This window comes from Thunnus albacares, chromosome 9 (genome assembly GCF_914725855.1).
Source record: "Thunnus albacares chromosome 9, fThuAlb1.1, whole genome shotgun sequence".
Classification (NCBI taxonomy): Eukaryota; Metazoa; Chordata; class Actinopteri; order Scombriformes; family Scombridae; genus Thunnus; species Thunnus albacares.
In genome coordinates, this window is record NC_058114.1 from 13,069,859 (window position 1) to 13,086,703 (window position 16,845).

General features: G+C 37.3%; 2 protein-coding genes and 1 long non-coding RNA gene across 8 annotated transcripts in view; 1 reads left to right on the forward strand and 2 right to left on the reverse strand.

Moving 5' to 3' along the window:
* The window catches only part of LOC122988390, a 42,659-nt gene extending 29,132 nt beyond the window's left edge, over positions 1–13,527 (forward strand). For both annotated transcript variants that reach the window (XR_006404786.1, XR_006404787.1), the window contains exons 2-4: positions 10,944–11,025; positions 12,812–12,885; positions 13,122–13,527. This is a non-coding gene — a long non-coding RNA (uncharacterized LOC122988390). The remainder of the gene's footprint in view (positions 1–10,943; positions 11,026–12,811; positions 12,886–13,121) is intronic.
* LOC122988387 (GTP cyclohydrolase 1-like) lies at positions 1,181–4,552 on the reverse strand. Its single transcript, XM_044360651.1, has 6 exons — positions 3,223–4,552; positions 2,723–2,832; positions 2,318–2,373; positions 2,206–2,237; positions 2,035–2,119; positions 1,181–1,766 (listed from the first exon to the last, which is right to left on the reverse strand). Exons 1-6 carry the CDS (start codon positions 3,482–3,484, stop codon positions 1,637–1,639), a joined length of 675 nt encoding a protein of 224 aa, XP_044216586.1. The 5' UTR covers positions 3,485–4,552; the 3' UTR covers positions 1,181–1,636.
* The window catches only part of kank3 (KN motif and ankyrin repeat domains 3), a 35,494-nt gene continuing 30,465 nt past the window's right edge, over positions 11,817–16,845 (reverse strand). For all 5 annotated transcript variants that reach the window (XM_044360640.1, XM_044360638.1, XM_044360639.1 and 2 more), the window contains 3 exons: positions 15,684–15,884; positions 13,140–13,241; positions 11,817–12,182 (listed from right to left, as the gene is read on the reverse strand). In XM_044360640.1, coding sequence (XP_044216575.1) covers positions 12,123–12,182; positions 13,140–13,241; positions 15,684–15,884 — 363 coding nt within the window. In that variant the 3' untranslated portion in view covers positions 11,817–12,122. The remainder of the gene's footprint in view (positions 12,183–13,139; positions 13,242–15,683; positions 15,885–16,845) is intronic.

Genomic DNA, 16,845 nt, shown 5'->3' on the forward strand with positions numbered 1-16,845 from the left:
AAATACATTCTCACACAAATGTCAACAAACATAGACAAAACAAAGCTTGGACCAAATGATCTGCACATTGTAAAACTAATACAACTCAAATTAAAATATATTTTCTATAAACCACTTAATCCACAGAATTTTAAGTAATTTTTTTGTTAAAATATTCTGAAATCACAAAAAGCAACCAAGCTACCAAAAGGACAACTTTAGGTCATGTGTAAAGCATCATCTTCATTTCTAATTTCTAACTATTTGCTGCAAAACATGATGTAGAGGAAAGTAGAGAATGAAACATTTCATTTTTTCACCTTCTGCTATTACTCAAGTGATATTCACAGATCCTCTAATCTAATCTAATCTAAACCCTCTATATCTTCCATTTATAATATGTAGTGGCAATATACCACATCTTGTATGTGCACAGTAATCTCTTACTTTAAAACAGATTGTAACAGATTGTGCCGTTGGTAATCTCATAATTACTCATTTTGTGTGCAGATGATCTGGTTATATTATCTTCCTGCAGTGCTGGTCTTCAACAGCTGTTGAGTAAACGCTCCCAATATGGTGGTGACTTTTACATCATGTTTAATGACATGATGATGAGGTATAAGGAGATCCGAAATTTAGTGCTTCTCGAATTTTACGTAACAGGCTTATAAATACATTTTATTTCTTGGCTGCTTGTGTTTGTGTATCAGTACAAGAAATGTTGGAATGTTTTATTGTGCTGTGTATTAGAGCTGCAATGATTTAATTAGTCGATCGAGAGAAAATTAATCGCCAACTATTTTGTTAATCTTGTTAATCGCTTTGAGTCATTCTTTAAGAAAAAAATCACAGTTCTGTGGTTCTAGCTTCTTAAATCTGAGTATTTTCTAGTTTCTTTAGTCTTCTACGATAGTAAATTGAATATGTTTGTAGGTTGTGGACTGTTGGTCGGGACAAAATAAGACATTTTGGGTTGCATCTTGAGCTTTGGGACACAGTGATCAACATTTTTCACACATTTCTGACATTTTATAGACCAAAGAACAAATCAATTAATCAAGAAAATATTTGTCAGATGACTTGCTAAAGAAAATAATTGCAGGCCTATTGTGTATGTTTTTAATGTGATGTACTACGGTATGTTTTATGTTATACTGAGATATTTATCATAAATTAAATTTAGTTATTAATGATTAATTGTATCAAACCCTATGTAAACTATGATCCATTATCCTGACATTGCTATTAGGAAACTACATGTAATACTATCCAGAATAACTGGGGCACTCACTTAAAAACATAAAAAATAAGGATAAACACAAGGGAAATAACAATAGCTTTCCATTTATTTTTCCATGTACATTTACATTGTAAACATTTACATGTAACTATGACATAAATATTACGATCATTTGTTAATTTAACACTATGTTGTACAGAACTCACATTCCAATGGATTTTTTGTGAGACATTCCAGTAATATATATTTAAACATACAAAGATACCAGCTCAAGAAAGGCTGCCACCAACCCCATAAAATACACCTTTTCACCGAAAATAAAACCGGAAGAGATAAAGAACACAATGAAATCAAGTATAACTAAGTGTTACTTGTTAAAACAATTCCCTCTGTTGAACTGCTGATAAAAACGACTCATTTCTTCATTGTGAGGGCAAGAAACTCCTTCCTGGTCTTGGGATCATCGTTAAATGTTCCCAGCATGACACTTGTAACAGTACTGGCGTTCATCTTCTGCACTCCTCTCATCACCATGCACATGTGACTGAAATGCACAAAGGAGGATTTTAAAGTTACCATGAAACCCCAAAGGTTAGCTTTGTAACTCACAGTGTTGAACTTGTATGACGTAAATGAAGGCACCCTTGAAACTATCATCTCTGTTTAACTATCTTTAGCCATCTTCATCATGTTATGGTTAAATATACTGAGTTAGTTATCCAGAAGAGATTAAGGAAATTTAAGTTCCAGCAGTTTCTTAAAAAACATTTGATCCATGTCTGAAATGGAGGCAACAAAAGCTGAATACTCACACAGCCTCGATAACTACTGCCACTCCAGCAGGCTTCAATGCTTCAGAGATAGCTGAGGCAATCTCTTTAGTTAGACGCTCCTGAACTGTAGAGAAAACAACACATTAAATGTACTGCAGAAAAAACAAAGATCATAACAAAAGAAATAACTGTAGTGAACAGTGTTTTTACCTTGAAGCCTCCTGCTGTAGATCTCAACAATTCTGAAAGAATATAAAAAATAAAAATTATGAATCAGATGTTGGTGCGTGCGTGTGTGTGTGTGTGTGTTGTTTTTACGTACCTAGCAAGTTTGCTCAGACCAACCACTTTCTTGTTTGGGAGGTATGCTATGTGAGCCTGAAAAATTGAAACAAAGCAAATATGACTTAAAGCTTATCACAGATACATTGCTATCAGCATGTATGTCAGCAGGTAAGTACCAAAGGGTACAGTTAAGGTAATTGACAGGTAACACTGACAAAATTAAGTGTAAAATGTCATGCTCAGTAGCACATATTTTGGTCACGACTTTTAAATAACTAAATATAAGTGATCCTTCTCAAAATGTGTGTTTAAAAAATGAGAATTAGCCAGTATATTTTTTAATCAGATTTTTAATTCTCAAATATCAATATCAGTAATGGCCTCAAGAATACAGCATTGCATTACATTAATCCACAGTTCAGAACAGAATTTATTAAATTACCTTGCCAAAGAAGGGCACCAGATGATGTTCACAGAGAGAGAACAAATCAATGTCCTTTACAATCACCATCTCCTCATGGCTCTCATCAAAGATAGCATCGTTCATGATATCTGTGTGGAGATTAAATGTTAGCTTTACAGTCTCTCTTATACTGGAGCAAATACATTATATTAAAAGTGACAAAGTGACCAATGTGTCCATTAGTTAGGACCTAGAATTTAGCATAATAGGACGATTGAAACTTTAATGTTTCGAAAAATGGAAAATGGGAACAGGACAACTCTTTATAATATAGTGTAGCTGTGGGCCAGAAAGTGTATAATTGCCATATTGAAGTTTTCTTTGTTCTTTGAAGTGTTCTTTTGCCCTTCTTTAAATGTGTTTATGGTAAATTTTCAACTCACTTTTTCAAAAATATAATATGGCAAATGGCTCATGTGAAAGTATTGATAAGCTTTTGTCATCCGAAAAAACAAAAACAAAGAAAAAGCTGTCCTCACCTTGGGTTGTTTCCTTGTAGCCTTTAGTGAGGAACTGCATGGCTTTGGCTGCACGTAGTGGTGTACGTAGAAGTCCCTCCCGTTCGACATCCTCTCCAAGCTCACTCAGTACAGTAGTATAAGCTTTCTCAATATGAGGCAGTTTTGTTGCATCTACAGTTTCCTTCTCTTCTTTGCATAAACTATTTTGTTTAGACTCAACACGCATGTTCAGGTACTCTGCAACTACTCCATTCATCTCTGAAGCATGGTGATACTCCATTCTGGCTGTTAGTACTACTTTCAGCGAAAGACACTGCAGGATACAATTAAACAGGCCCAGTGGTACGCTGTTGGCTCAGTGGTCTCAAAAAGGACATCCCCTTGGTTTTTAAAGCCTGATGTGGAGCCGTGAGGCTACAACATCACTGAAGCCTCAAGATACCCATGAAGGAAATAATAACATGTGAATAATTTCCCCATTTGTCGTCTCTTGCAGGCCTTAACCTTCCAGACAGACAAGGTATCTAATTACCACATAAATCAGTTTCAAAATTCTCTTGCATATAATGCAATGAAGCAGCATCTGACTGATCCTGTGATTTGAGTTTAAATACCTAGAAGTCCCATGCTCTGATTTGAGGTCACAGAAGACTAGTCTTGAGTGCTCGGAACAACCGCCACCTACATGCAATCCTTAACATTCTTCTGGAGCCTTTGTCTACATGGACCAGTGAAATGAAACCAAATGAGATTAAGCAGAATTCTAAAATACAGCCCTCGACTGTCTTATGTTTCATGTAAAGTTTTGGATAAGAGTATAGAATATTAGGAATAAGATGGAAAACATAAAAAGCAGGAGTCTAAAAAAAAAGTTTTGAAAAATACTAGAGCTGGAAAAATTAAATTCCTCATGCACGGTATCTTCATCCCTTTTTTGTTTATATAAAGGCACTACTGCTGGCAGAGCATTTTAGAGTAAATATATTAAAAGTAAATTAAAAAAATGTTTTCACACAATCTAAGTAACCATAATCAAATATAAAATAACCAAATAATGGATGTATTACTTGCATGATAGTAGCCAAGTGTGACTGTCACCAGACTAATTGTACTCCTGAAAGCTGCTGGGATAGAACTGTTAAACTGATGAGTCAAAGGACATTTGATCAAAACTTTAAAACTCAGTTTGTTTAATAAGCCAAACAAAAAAATGCTTTTTGCATGTGGACTATATGTGAAGCATGTCAGAATATATTTATATTGGTAGTAAATACTTTAAACTGAATACCTGTGAATGTCTGCTATTTGTGACTGTAAAATGGACAACAAATGGAAAACAAAAAATTAGTTTAAGGCTACAACTAAAGATTATTTTCATTACCGTGAAATCGACAAATTATTTTCTTGATTAACTGATTAAATGTTCTGTCTGTAAAATGTCAGAAAATAAAGAGTAGAGTGTCCAGCACCAAACCAAGATAATAATAAAAATATAAATAAAAATAAAGATAAAGTAAAACACTGAGCAGCTGGCCCTAGATATCTGCACTGGATCTCTGGATGAGTGAACATATGTACAGTCTATAAATATGTACACACATAATCAATAGTCTCAGTCTATCAGTAGATATAAATGTACACATATGAATAAATATGAGTCCATGTTAGAGCTGCCTTGGTATTGATTTTTTTTCCCTTACCATGCAAATTAGCGAAGCCATTCAAACCATCATGATAACCGCCATAAAAAAAAATAATTTAAACCTCAGATGTTATAAAATAATTGGTTCCTAAATACCATATTGGCCAAAAGGAAACCCTGATTATATGACGACCCCCCTTTTCCAACACTTGCAATAATCTTGCTGCTAATACCATGGAGCAGCATTTGACTGATCCTGTGATTTAATTGTAAATACCTAGAAGCCCTGTGCTCTGATTTGCAGAAGACTTGAGACCGATTAGATCAGAAGTCAGGGTTCAGTGACAAAAGAAAAGACCTCCACATATTTTACCTGGGTGACATCAACATAACCATTACGCCACTTTTTGCCCTGAACTTAAATCTTACCCATTGACATTAATTGCTTCTGCAGATCAGTGCTGCATTAACATAATTTCAAGACCATATTTCTTATTTATTATTTAAGTATTAATTATTAATGTGTTTAACCTCATCGTCTTTTAAAAACCTTTTTGTTCTCTTTAAAGAGATACGTATAATTGGTCTACATGCCAAATACAGAAAAGGCAAAGAGAAAACTGAAAATACTAATAATAGGGATTCTAGGAATAATACAATAGTTAGGGGAAACCAAGAATTTCTAGGAAACAAAACTGGTCACTTCTTCGAAACAAAATGGAACATAAAGCAGGAAGAGCAGAACACAAATCATGTAGATCTATGAAAAATTAGTATGAAAATTTAAATCCTGTTTACCCACAACACAAAGGGCTATTTAAGCCTTGGGCTTCACTGTGATGAGGACAGTCAAGTGAACAACTATGTATGTTACAGACTCTTTGTTCCTCTGTTTTTCAGACATTTCTAATTGTTTCACCTCAAAAATCCCACTGTAAAGTGTGTTTTTGGCTATAATGCAAACACATTTGACATGATGAACTGTCCACCACACAGTGCAGCATTTCCCATACATAAGCTCTACTTGGGCAACCCGCCCGGGTAGATAAAATACGAATTCCAAATATAAATAAAATATAAATATAATAATATAATTTCAACACTGCTTACTGCAGCCTCAGTTTGTGCCTCACACAGAGCTGCTGATAGCGCTCCTAAGTCTGATAGTCAACAGAGAGGCAACGTTGTGCTAATAACCCAAAGATTTATTCCTTTTCTGTGGCAGTAAACACAACACACGACCCACTGATGAATAACTGTGCTATATTCAGAGCTTAACAAGATATTCAGATCTGATGAGTGACGATGGTAAGCTAAACATTAACATGATAAACAGTGGGGCTACGGCTACGTGCTGACAGTCCCCCACAGACACACACACACAAACACAGACACACACCGGAGAGCCGTAGTAGAGCCGCTAGTTCAGCTGCAACACAGGTAGCACAGAAACTTTTACAAAGGGCCATGAATGTGCTTCTAGTGACCGTCAAAGCTCTAGCGCACTCTGTGTTTTCAGTGCAGACACAGAGAGTCTGACAGCTAGTGTTGTCGTTTGCGAACAAAACAATGCACACACACACACACACACGCATATAACATTACTGTACTGACAGCCAGAGGGATACACTCACTGAATGCAGCGTGTGTGTGTGTGTGTGTGTGTGTGTGTGTGTGTGTGTGTGTGTGTGTGTGTCGCTGCTAATCTCTATATAATAAAAAAAAAATTTTGAATCTTACCACCTTTCACAGTTTACAATGCTTTGTGAAACCTGCAATATGAAAAAACAGATGGCTGATACTGTCTCAGATCCTTTCACTGCAAGGGAACGGTGCGTGTTCAGTGATTTGTTCACTGAGTGTACACAGAGAACATCAGCCCTGGGTGATAGACAGTCGCTGAGCCGCTCAATCCCACCCCTCTCTCTCATCCTCCCTCTCATGTCTTGAAGTCTCAAATTAGGAAGTAGTACCAAATATTTTATTTAATAATTAGATGTTGCGAAAATATACATACTATACATAACAGGGTAGGACTTTGTTATAGCAGCTTTCAGTTTGGAACAGTATCTTTATCCAACTAAATTCTCAGCTCACAGGCTTATCCTTAACGAACAACCACTCTCAGATCACCAGTTAGCGACCCGAACTGAGCGCTTGGCCGTGTTTCAGTTCAGTGAGTGGGACTACGCAGTCAGAGCTCCGGTCAAGCACTGAACAATTCGGTGAATGAATCTTTTTAATGAACTGATTCTAATGATTCAGTCTACTGTAAAGAACTGCTTTGTCCATAACTACTGACAGCAGCTGCTCATGGCTAGTTATTTTGCTTGTATTTCTTCTTCATTTTTGCCTACAATTGCCGTCCATCTGACCAAAAAAATGTTTCTGTGTAAGAATTTAGACATTCCAGCTGGCAGTGTTCACTTAATTTCACACTAGTCATAAGTTCAAAAGGTAAACATAAAATAATTTATTAGTTTGATTCTATGGTTGGTTTTGCTTATTTTTTTGGATTACATGACTTTTGTATTTGTATCCTCTAGGGGTTTTCTAAATCTCACCTGCACAATTTCTTCTGCTTTATTTTACAGTGCAAATATATAAAATAAAATAAAAAATAGAACGTAATGCACTTATTGAAGTCTTACAGCATTTTTAAGTTAAACAGCTGTGTAGCTCTACAATCAACACACTTTTCTATGCTTTATTTGTTTGCTCAGACAGTGATCATCAAGACCAGTTTCAACTTCAGTCAGTGTTCATTAGTGTTGTGTTCACAACTTGTTTCTGCTGCCCCCAAGTGGCCACAAAAATCTGTTAATGCAGGTTTAAATTCAATGTAAGGTGTTAACATGAGTCCCACTGATACCCTTTTGATTTATGGTTGAGCATCAGATTTGACGTTGATATCAACACCAAACACTACATGAATGTATTATACAAGATCAGGCCATATGGTGCTTTAGCTATATTACCCACAGAAACTGTGTATGTAAAATTTTTGAAGAGGCACACGTCAGCTACAACATACAGTAGCTTACAGCTTGTCCTCGCAGCCTACGCACGTTGCCTCTATAGATATAGTGTAAGCCTGTAACACAGAAGTATAAATCCAGATTTAAACCTACTTTTAGGTAGAGAATTACTGGTGCAGGAATTTGAGATTGGATGATGTTGATTAATTTTGTTGTGATGTGTATGTATATATACATGTCTATGTCTGTGATATTGTGATTCTATGTCATACTTGGTCATGTTTCTGTAATACACAGTCAACTCATGGCATGCGATATATAAACCGATTTAAGGTGTCAAACTAATACTATGATTGTGAACACACAGAATCACACTGGACAAAATTGGATCATATCCCGTCTTTGTATGATAAACACAGTTTAATGCAATACCATACATTTTAAAAGTATAGAATCATAAAAATACACATACAGGAACATAGGAATCATAATATCTATACATGTACACAATGTGAAGCACTATGTATCCACTACATTAAATAAATATTATCCGTTATTCATTTCACTTTTTGGTAGATATTCCTTGTATCTTCCTTGTACCAATTCCTGGTCCTGGTCTTCCTTTGGGATCATCGTGAAATCTTCCCAGTACGACATTTGTAACAGTGCTGGCGTTCGTCTTCAGCACATTTCTCATCACTATGCACATGTGACTGAAATGCACAAAGGAGGTTGTTTAAAATATCACAGATGTCTAAAGCACATTCATAATTTACACATAATCTATTTATTATTATATCTGCACTTGGAGTCATAAAATTATTGACAAATCCAGATTGCCACTATCATCTTAATTTCTACACTGGCTTGTGTGCTAAGAAAAACGCTGTCCTCACCTCAGGTTGTTTTCTTGTAGCCTTTGGTGAGGAACTGCATGGCTTTGGCTGCCTGTAGTGGTGTACATAGAAGCCCCTCCTATTCAACATCCCCTCCAAGCTCACTCAGTACGGTGGTATAAGCTTTCTCAATGCAAGACACTTTCTCATTGAAGTGAATGGGATGGTCTGTTCGAACTTTCGACTGGAACTGTATGTGTCCGCGTGGATTTGAAAGTTCAGTTAAGCACAATTCTTCGGCCCCGTCAGACTCTTTATAAGCACTTAATATTAAAGGACTCAGGGAATGGGGACAAAAAAAAATATCCCTCTACACACCAGTGTGACACTTTCCAAGAATTTCAGGACGTTCTCAGGTTTAAGTCCAACCAGCTTGTGTTTGGGAAGCTGGTTTAGAAAATGTAAGATAAAGGATAGATGCAGATGAACTGTGTACTTGACCTCAGGTGAAATATGGTCTTGATATTCCAAGAATATCAGTAGTAATCCTGTTGAACTAGAATGTCTGGTGGAGAGTTTAACCGTCACTTTAAAAATGTTAATTAGAATTATGCACAGTGACACACTTGGAAGGTGAAACGATCATCAGTCTCTTTGATGCAGAGTTGCAACTCTAACAAAGACGATGTCAGTTGACATAATTCACACTCCATTGTCCACATGAGAGCATTTGGCACAGTTAGCTCAGCCAACTCAAACAGCTCTTTGTTGTATCTTCTCTTTGTGTTGTGGCTGTAAAATATCTAATTTTGCATACTCTGTTTCCACAGTCTTGTATGTATTTTCCTTTTGTTTCGAGGACACTTTCCACATATTTACCACATTTGCTTTACTAGAATTTTGTTATGGATTTCTTCTTATAAAATCCAGTATTAATATAAAGCAGTCCTCATTGATTTGCCACATTATCTGCATCAGCCTAGATAGCTACTACTGTATGAACAGTATGACAACATCTCTGATAGTTGACACATTATATATCGTTATTATTATTATAAATGTCACAAAATATATCATTATTATCACCCATCTGTAGCCTAAACATAATCATAAAACACCTTAATCATGCTCTAGTTGCTATGAGCAGATAGCGTATGAAAACTCAAGTCAGTTCGTCCCAACAAAAACCACAAACTAGTATATTATTATCACGTCTTGGAGTCCAAGACGTGCAGTTTAGTATGCAGCTTTGATATTCGGTATCATTTGAAAATGATAGCATTAAATTTAGGGCTTCTTCCCAAAATCTAAGATTACACATCCTCTTTACCATCAGATTGAAGTGTAAATGCTGTCTAAAAACAAGCAGCAGTACAAAAACTTGAATTTAAAGCTATAATATGTAACTATTCTGCTTTAAAATGTCTAAAAACAACTAGACCTATGTTATATATTTTGTTTAGTCCCAAATGTTTCCATCAATTTTCAAACCCAGAGAAATCCTTAATTTTAATCAAGGTAACAGTCCGTTTCATTTGGTCACCTGTCAATGGCGTCTACCAAAGAGTATACGCATCGGCCTTGTGGTTGTCTGCCAGATACTGCCATGAATTGACTTTTCAGTTTTAAGCCACTTTTTGCAAACTTTTTAGGTCTTGGTCATTTTTAACTATATCTTTTAACCTGATGAAGGGTTTAGTCATTGGACGTCTGGATCTTAAGTTATCAGAGAAACACACCAAGCAAACTTTAGCAGCAGCTCCGCTAGCAGCCCCCCTGATTGTCCTGTGTCCACTGAACAGTGTTGGAGAAACACAGATTTTTTTTTTTATGTGAAACTGCTTTATTCAGTGTTTTTAGGTTTTAATCACCGTGTCTGTTTGTTTTGCAGAGGAGACCTCTGTGGATAATTCGACTCCTGTTAAAAACATCCTGAACCATGAACACTGAAGTAATCCTAACCCAGCAAAGCTGGTTGTTTAACAATTAAGACAATAACTCCCATGATCCAACGCTACTTCACAACATCATCAAACTCTTTCTTTTGTCATTGTTTTGATTGAGAGACCCCTAGCGGCTGAAATTACATATTGTGCATTTAAAACTAGATCAGACATTGAAATCTGGTCAAGTGATGACTCAGTGCTACACACACATTACAATACCAGAAAAGTGTTTTAATGCCCCAGATATACCAGGGAGTTCACTTACTCCCTCGCGATTATACAATTACAATTATTTATTTTGTTGTGCTCTAACTACTGTTCTTGTGGGTCTTTTCAGATACCTTGTCTTCAGAATTCAGGTGAACACCTCCATACTTCACAGCACATAAGCAGACGAAGCGTGTCTCTGCTCAGCCCAGGTAGGACTATATGTCACAAACACCTCGTCCTGTTTGTCCTGCAATTTTACTATCTTAGTCTATTTCATACACCCAACATCTACAGCAAGTCTATCCATCCTAGAGGAGGGATCCCTCCTTTCTTGCTCTTTCTGAGGTTTCTTTCATTTTTTTCCCTGTAAAATGGTTTTTAGGGAGAGTTTTTTCTCATCTAAATCAAGGGTCCAAGGACAGAGAATGTTGTATTACTGTACAGAGTGTACAGTCCCATGAAGCAAATTTGTGATATTTGGCTATACAGATAAAATTAACTTTACGTAATTCACACAACTAATGTTGCTTACCTTTTAGCTAGCTGGTGAAACTGTGGTGAGTTTAGATTGCCTATCTATTTGGAAAACAGTTTGTAAGGTTAAAGAAAAACATCCATTTTGCAACATTTATGTAAATATGTTTATTTCAGACATGAATATATATATATGTATATATTTATATGAACATACAATAAACAGACAGTTAGTGCAGACTACGGAGGCAAAGAGGTTCACAGATCAGTTAGCCAGGGCAGGACAGAAAGGGAAGACTAAAGGGCAACACACACACCGGCCACGCCGTGTCATTTGATGTCCATAGCACACACCTGACCCTCCATACAGGCAGAAGTTGTTAAAGTATAGTAGCTGGGTTCAGCCAATCCAAGGAGCAACTGATAAAATAGTTGCTTTACTGGAGTGTCGACACTGGGAATTAGGAAATGCATATCTTGACAAGCATGTACATAGAAAACAGTGGGTGCATGTTTTTTGATGTACTTCATATACCGCAGCTGTGTGTTGCCCTTAAGAATAAAATACATTAGTGGAGTGCAAATAATAAATGTAAGGTCTAATCTCCTGTCAAGTGCCGGAGACCTCATTTAAACATGCTAGGAGCTCATATTAGTCAAGTATATAATATAACCTTTCACAACTTTTATGGAAAAATAATATTCTCATATTAACAATACTTATAAATGCAGGACATATGGCAATATATAAATACATATATATTTAAGTAAATTCCAGTGGAGCTTTTCACAGCTCAGATCCAGTTATGTTTGCTGGTCTGTCCGCCTAATGTCACTCTGCAGGCCAAGGCTTGTGGGTGCTGGTGGGGCTCCTCGGGGCCTTCGGACTCCCCTGAAAGACAATGTGAATGACAGGGCTTGTTATTCTGTAAATGAATATAAATTGTTGAGTTGTTTAAAGGGTTTAACTAACTTTTAACTAGTAACTAATAACTAGTGTGCAAGAAGCCTCTATACAGATACTAAATATAATATAGATACACTATTACTGTTGACTGTTAATAATCAGTATATTCATTTAAAAAAAAAAACAGTCTTAATTGTATTCACATTGTAATTTTAGATTCATTTAACATGATTAATTAAAAAAAAACCATACAGTGGTAGTAATATTTTACTATTTAGATAATAAAGTTTTATGCTTCCCAAATAGAAAACAATCCAAAGGAGCTTAGTAACACCTATAGGGGGCAGCAGTGCACCTCTGGTCAGTGTTGCCCACACCCAAACTACAGCCTGGAGCTCTGCTGTGGAGTTGACCCTACCCACTTTAAACACAAGAGTCATTTCTCACTGTACAGTTATGTTGAGTGTGACCTGCACTTAAATCTGCTGATTCCCCAGCAGTTTTAAAGCTGGTAGCGTTCACACTTTACAGCTTGTGACCCACAAAAATGAACCAGTGCCAACTAAAAAGTGAATTCTTGACTCCAAATGCTGATATTTATTCATCTTTTATAGGCTGTTAAACCTGAAAAAACTGCACTGGGGAGTTTGCATCAAAACTAAAAAGGTAGCCACCCATTCGTTATAAGGTAGGTCATTTTATACTGGGAGAGTGTTTGTTTGACTGGTTTTGCAGTACGTCTCTCTTTTACATGTATCCTTTTATCTGATATAGCTTACAACAAAATTCTTATTATATTTTTTATGCAAAATTACAGTCACCTTAAAAGGTCAAAATGTGACTTCCTCATCCTCACTGACTCAGACTATGTAGATGTTCCCTATTTCCCTGAATCAAAGTCTTGTCTCTGTTTGGGCACATTAGATGGGAAGGTGGACTCACCAAAGCAGTCTGGGTCTTTGCATAGTTCATGTGGGCGTAGAGCAGCACAGCTGTGTCGTTGTGAGACGCCTCCAGTGCAATGGACAAAGCATTGCTGCCATCCTGTAGACAGAAGGGAGGAGGAAAGAGAAAGGGAGAAACCGAAGCAGAGATAAAAGAAGGGAAGAGGGAGAAAAGTGAGTTCATTGACCCTGAAAACACGAGAAAGACTTTCTAAGTAGAATAGAGAGCTTTACAGTTAGAGATGGACCATGTGATCATCATTATGCATGGTTGTTCCTTTTTCCAGCCACTTCAACACCCTCTGTATTATAAGACTATGGCTGTCTAGATGTTACATTGCTCTCATGATGGATGTCGGCCAGTAAATAAACATGACATTCATCCAGCCTTTATCCTCAGCTTTTCTTTGTTCTTGTAATTGTACTTTTCAAGCTATTAGTAATAGAGTAATGAAGGCTTTATATATTGTTGGATTGGATTTTTCCCCTGTGAAATGTCCCACTTGGTACACTTAGTACATATCTCGGTCACAAGTTAAAAAATAATAATTTTGGTACCCTTGTCAAAACTGTCAGCCAATATATATAATTCTTTTTTTTTTTTCCTCCATGCCCAGATATCTATATTGGACTGACTGACCTGCACACAATTTGTCCGTTCCACTCTTTGCCCAGTGTAGCTGTAACTTCAGAGAAACCATAACGCTTCCAAACAAAAGGCCTAAATAACATTGGAGGCACTTCCACTTACTCTTTGCATTCCCCATATGAGCTATACATCCAGAAGCTAACCTGACTAGCATGGTCTAGCTAAAAGACAACAACTGTGGAAACCTCACACATTAACCTCTATGTTCTACACATGCCAAGATGTAGACCTAATAGACAGTATTCAGCTAAATCAACAGAAATGTTTTCATTGATGGGGTATACTGAACTAGAAAGTCACATAGCAAACAGCTTGGGACAAATCATGAACCGTTAAACCCCTAGTTAATAAAATACATGCAATGAGAATCAGACTGAAAAAACTGGCACTGCACTCCTTTAAATATGTAACACCACTGTGCCTTACAGTCACGATTTGTCATGCTGAGAGCAGCATGTCAAATCATGACTGACCGCTCCCCCCACCCTGCAAGTCCACCTCTTGGTCCAGCTGTGCTGTGCTGCAGTGAAACACAATCCAAGAGCAGCCTGCACTGAATGGCCAACTCATTATGGCACAGATGTGAACAATCAAATATCTCTCTGCCTGGCGGTTCTTCAAGCATCCAGACCAATCCAGTGTAAAATCACTTTAAAACACAAGGCAAGTACAGATTAACAAAGAAGTAAGAAATGTCAGAAGCAGCAATGAGAAGAGTTTCTTCCCAGAGAGAGATTTCTGCTAGAAAAGTAAATAATCTGCGGACATAATGGTGGTAAAAATCTAAACAATTTGTGATACATTTCAATTGGTTGACAAAATGATAAATCTTGGGTATGATGGATTCTTCAGAGTTTAGAAATGATTCCTCATTGACTTACTTTTTCCACTTTTTTTGTTTTTAGGACAGGACATTTTTTGTAAACTAACAATTGCTTCTGACTTGTGCATGGGTCATGTGGTGAGATATGCAGAGGACTGCTGCCAGAGCCTGCAGGGCATTGTGTCTGAATTCTGCAATTCTGCAGTTGTGGCTTTTTAATTCATCTCCTGGGGGCTTGTGTGTAGTGCAGTGATTGTGTTTCCTGTAAACAACACTGATTTGAGGGAAGGACAGAGAAAACTAATCTGACCGTGGCTCTTTAGCTTTCAGCCTGTCTTGCTAACTGAGAAAAAACGAAAGAACAGCAAAAGGTGGTGACAAGAAAAGGAAACTGCATAGACCCAAAAAAAAAAAAAAAAAAATTCCCATGAGGAGTCGTTTCCTGAGCACAGATTAAGCTGAATCCCAGACGTGAACGCACTCAGATGTTTTCAGCTGTCAGACATCCAGCAGTTGGCTCAGAGTAAGCAGGCATTCAGACTGAAAACAGCCCTTCACTAAAATAACACCGGGAGCTGCGTTGGTGGGCGTGTTGCTTCAGGTACTGATGAGACATGAATACGATGCAGGAAGTCTGGTTTGAGTTACAGATCCATGATTTCGTAGGTTTTATCAGACACCAAAACACTGCAGTTTATAATACTTAAAGAAAGAATTTTACAGCTCTGGAAAATTATGACGATGGTAATTGATTTATCTTTTGTTGCAATGATTGTGAGGTTAACAGAGTAGAAATACAATGTATACTCTGTTCATGTTACAGAATAATCCACCAGGAATCTGTGCTTGCATGTATGTGATTGGCCAATCCAGCACCTTGCCATATGACCCTGAGTTTTTGAGCTCCCTGCACTGGCAACCATGCACCTCTGGACTGGGCTCCTTCAGATGAATGCGGCAACTGTGTTTTTTGCACACTGGGTTAATGTCGATCTGATTGGGGGGCTAAGTCACTGAGAGTTCCTTTCAATGAGTGCAGCAGTTAAATGCCTAAAATGTAAATGTCTTACATTATCAATGATGGAGATGTCGCAGCCAGGCTGTTCCAGGAGCAGCTTGACGATTTCAGCTCGGCCATGTTCGCTGGCACACATCAGCGCCGTAGATCCCTCATCGTCCTGCACGTTTACGTCGGCGCCACACTCCAGCAGTGCCCGCACCATCTCCTGCCTACCGTGACTAACAGCTAGCATCAACGCTGTCTGGCCGGCCTGCAAAGGTAAAGAAGTATAAAGGTAATATTTTCCAAAAAGAATGCAGTTTTTAAGAGCCTGTCAGATGGGTTAGCCTATCCATTAAGTACTAACAGTAAGATTACCACCTCCTAACAACATAAACTAATACCAATCCTCCTGTTCTACTATCTGAAACAATGGGAATGAGGAAAGTGCTGACTTTAACTATAGAAATGTATAGTGTGTACTTTTATCTATACAGAGAAAGTTTTCTATGTACTTCTTAGCACTGCACTACTTTATTTTCTTATTTATAGCTAAATGCATCCCAGCACAGTGCATCCAGCCTTGTGCTGTACAGCTCTTCAGAAACTGTAGTTGCTTCAGAGCATTTCAGTTATTATGCAGCAGTCATTCATTCACTCAACCTACATTTTCCTTGTCAGTTAAGGGGTTCAAATTAGTGGCCTTACCACAGCAAGCCTGCCCCGCTGGCCTTTAAGGCTGCTGCTTCCCCTCAACAGTGCCCACTGTTTATTATAGCATGGAGAGCAACTAAGTGTAGGTATATAAAAAATAATGCATTGTTCAAGAAGTCAAACTTAGTCATAAAAGAGGTCTCTAGAGGTATAATCACAAATGGGTCCTTAAATTTTGAACTTTTTAAAAAATTGAGTCACTAATTAAAAATAAGTTACATAAGTATCTTTTTCAAATGTAATTTAGCACTCCCCAACCCAAAAGCTAAAATTAAAACAGAACAGAAAATAGTATGACTTAAAATTCCTGACTCTAAAATTTCATTGCGTGCCTTGTGTTTTGTTCCCCACAGCAACAATAACAAGCATCAGTAATTGGATTTATAGTCAGTGATGCTATAAATTCAGAGTCCTGTGACTTGGCAGTGTGAGAGTCTGTCAGGTGCTTTGTCCTAACACATACAGTACACAACCTGATTAAATCAACCAAAGAGCCACTCAAAAGTCAACAGATTCTC

Coding starts and splice junctions, on each gene's coding strand:
- LOC122988387 (XM_044360651.1), bottom strand. CDS start 3,484: ATGGAGTATCACCATGCTTCAGAGATGAATGGAGTAGTTGCAGAGTAC. Junction 2,833..3,222: donor CTACAAGGAAACAACCCAAG/GTGAGGACAGCT, acceptor ATCTCCACACAG/ATATCATGAACGATGCTATC. Junction 2,238..2,317: donor GGTCTGAGCAAACTTGCTAG/GTACGTAAAAAC, acceptor ATATTCTTTCAG/AATTGTTGAGATCTACAGCA.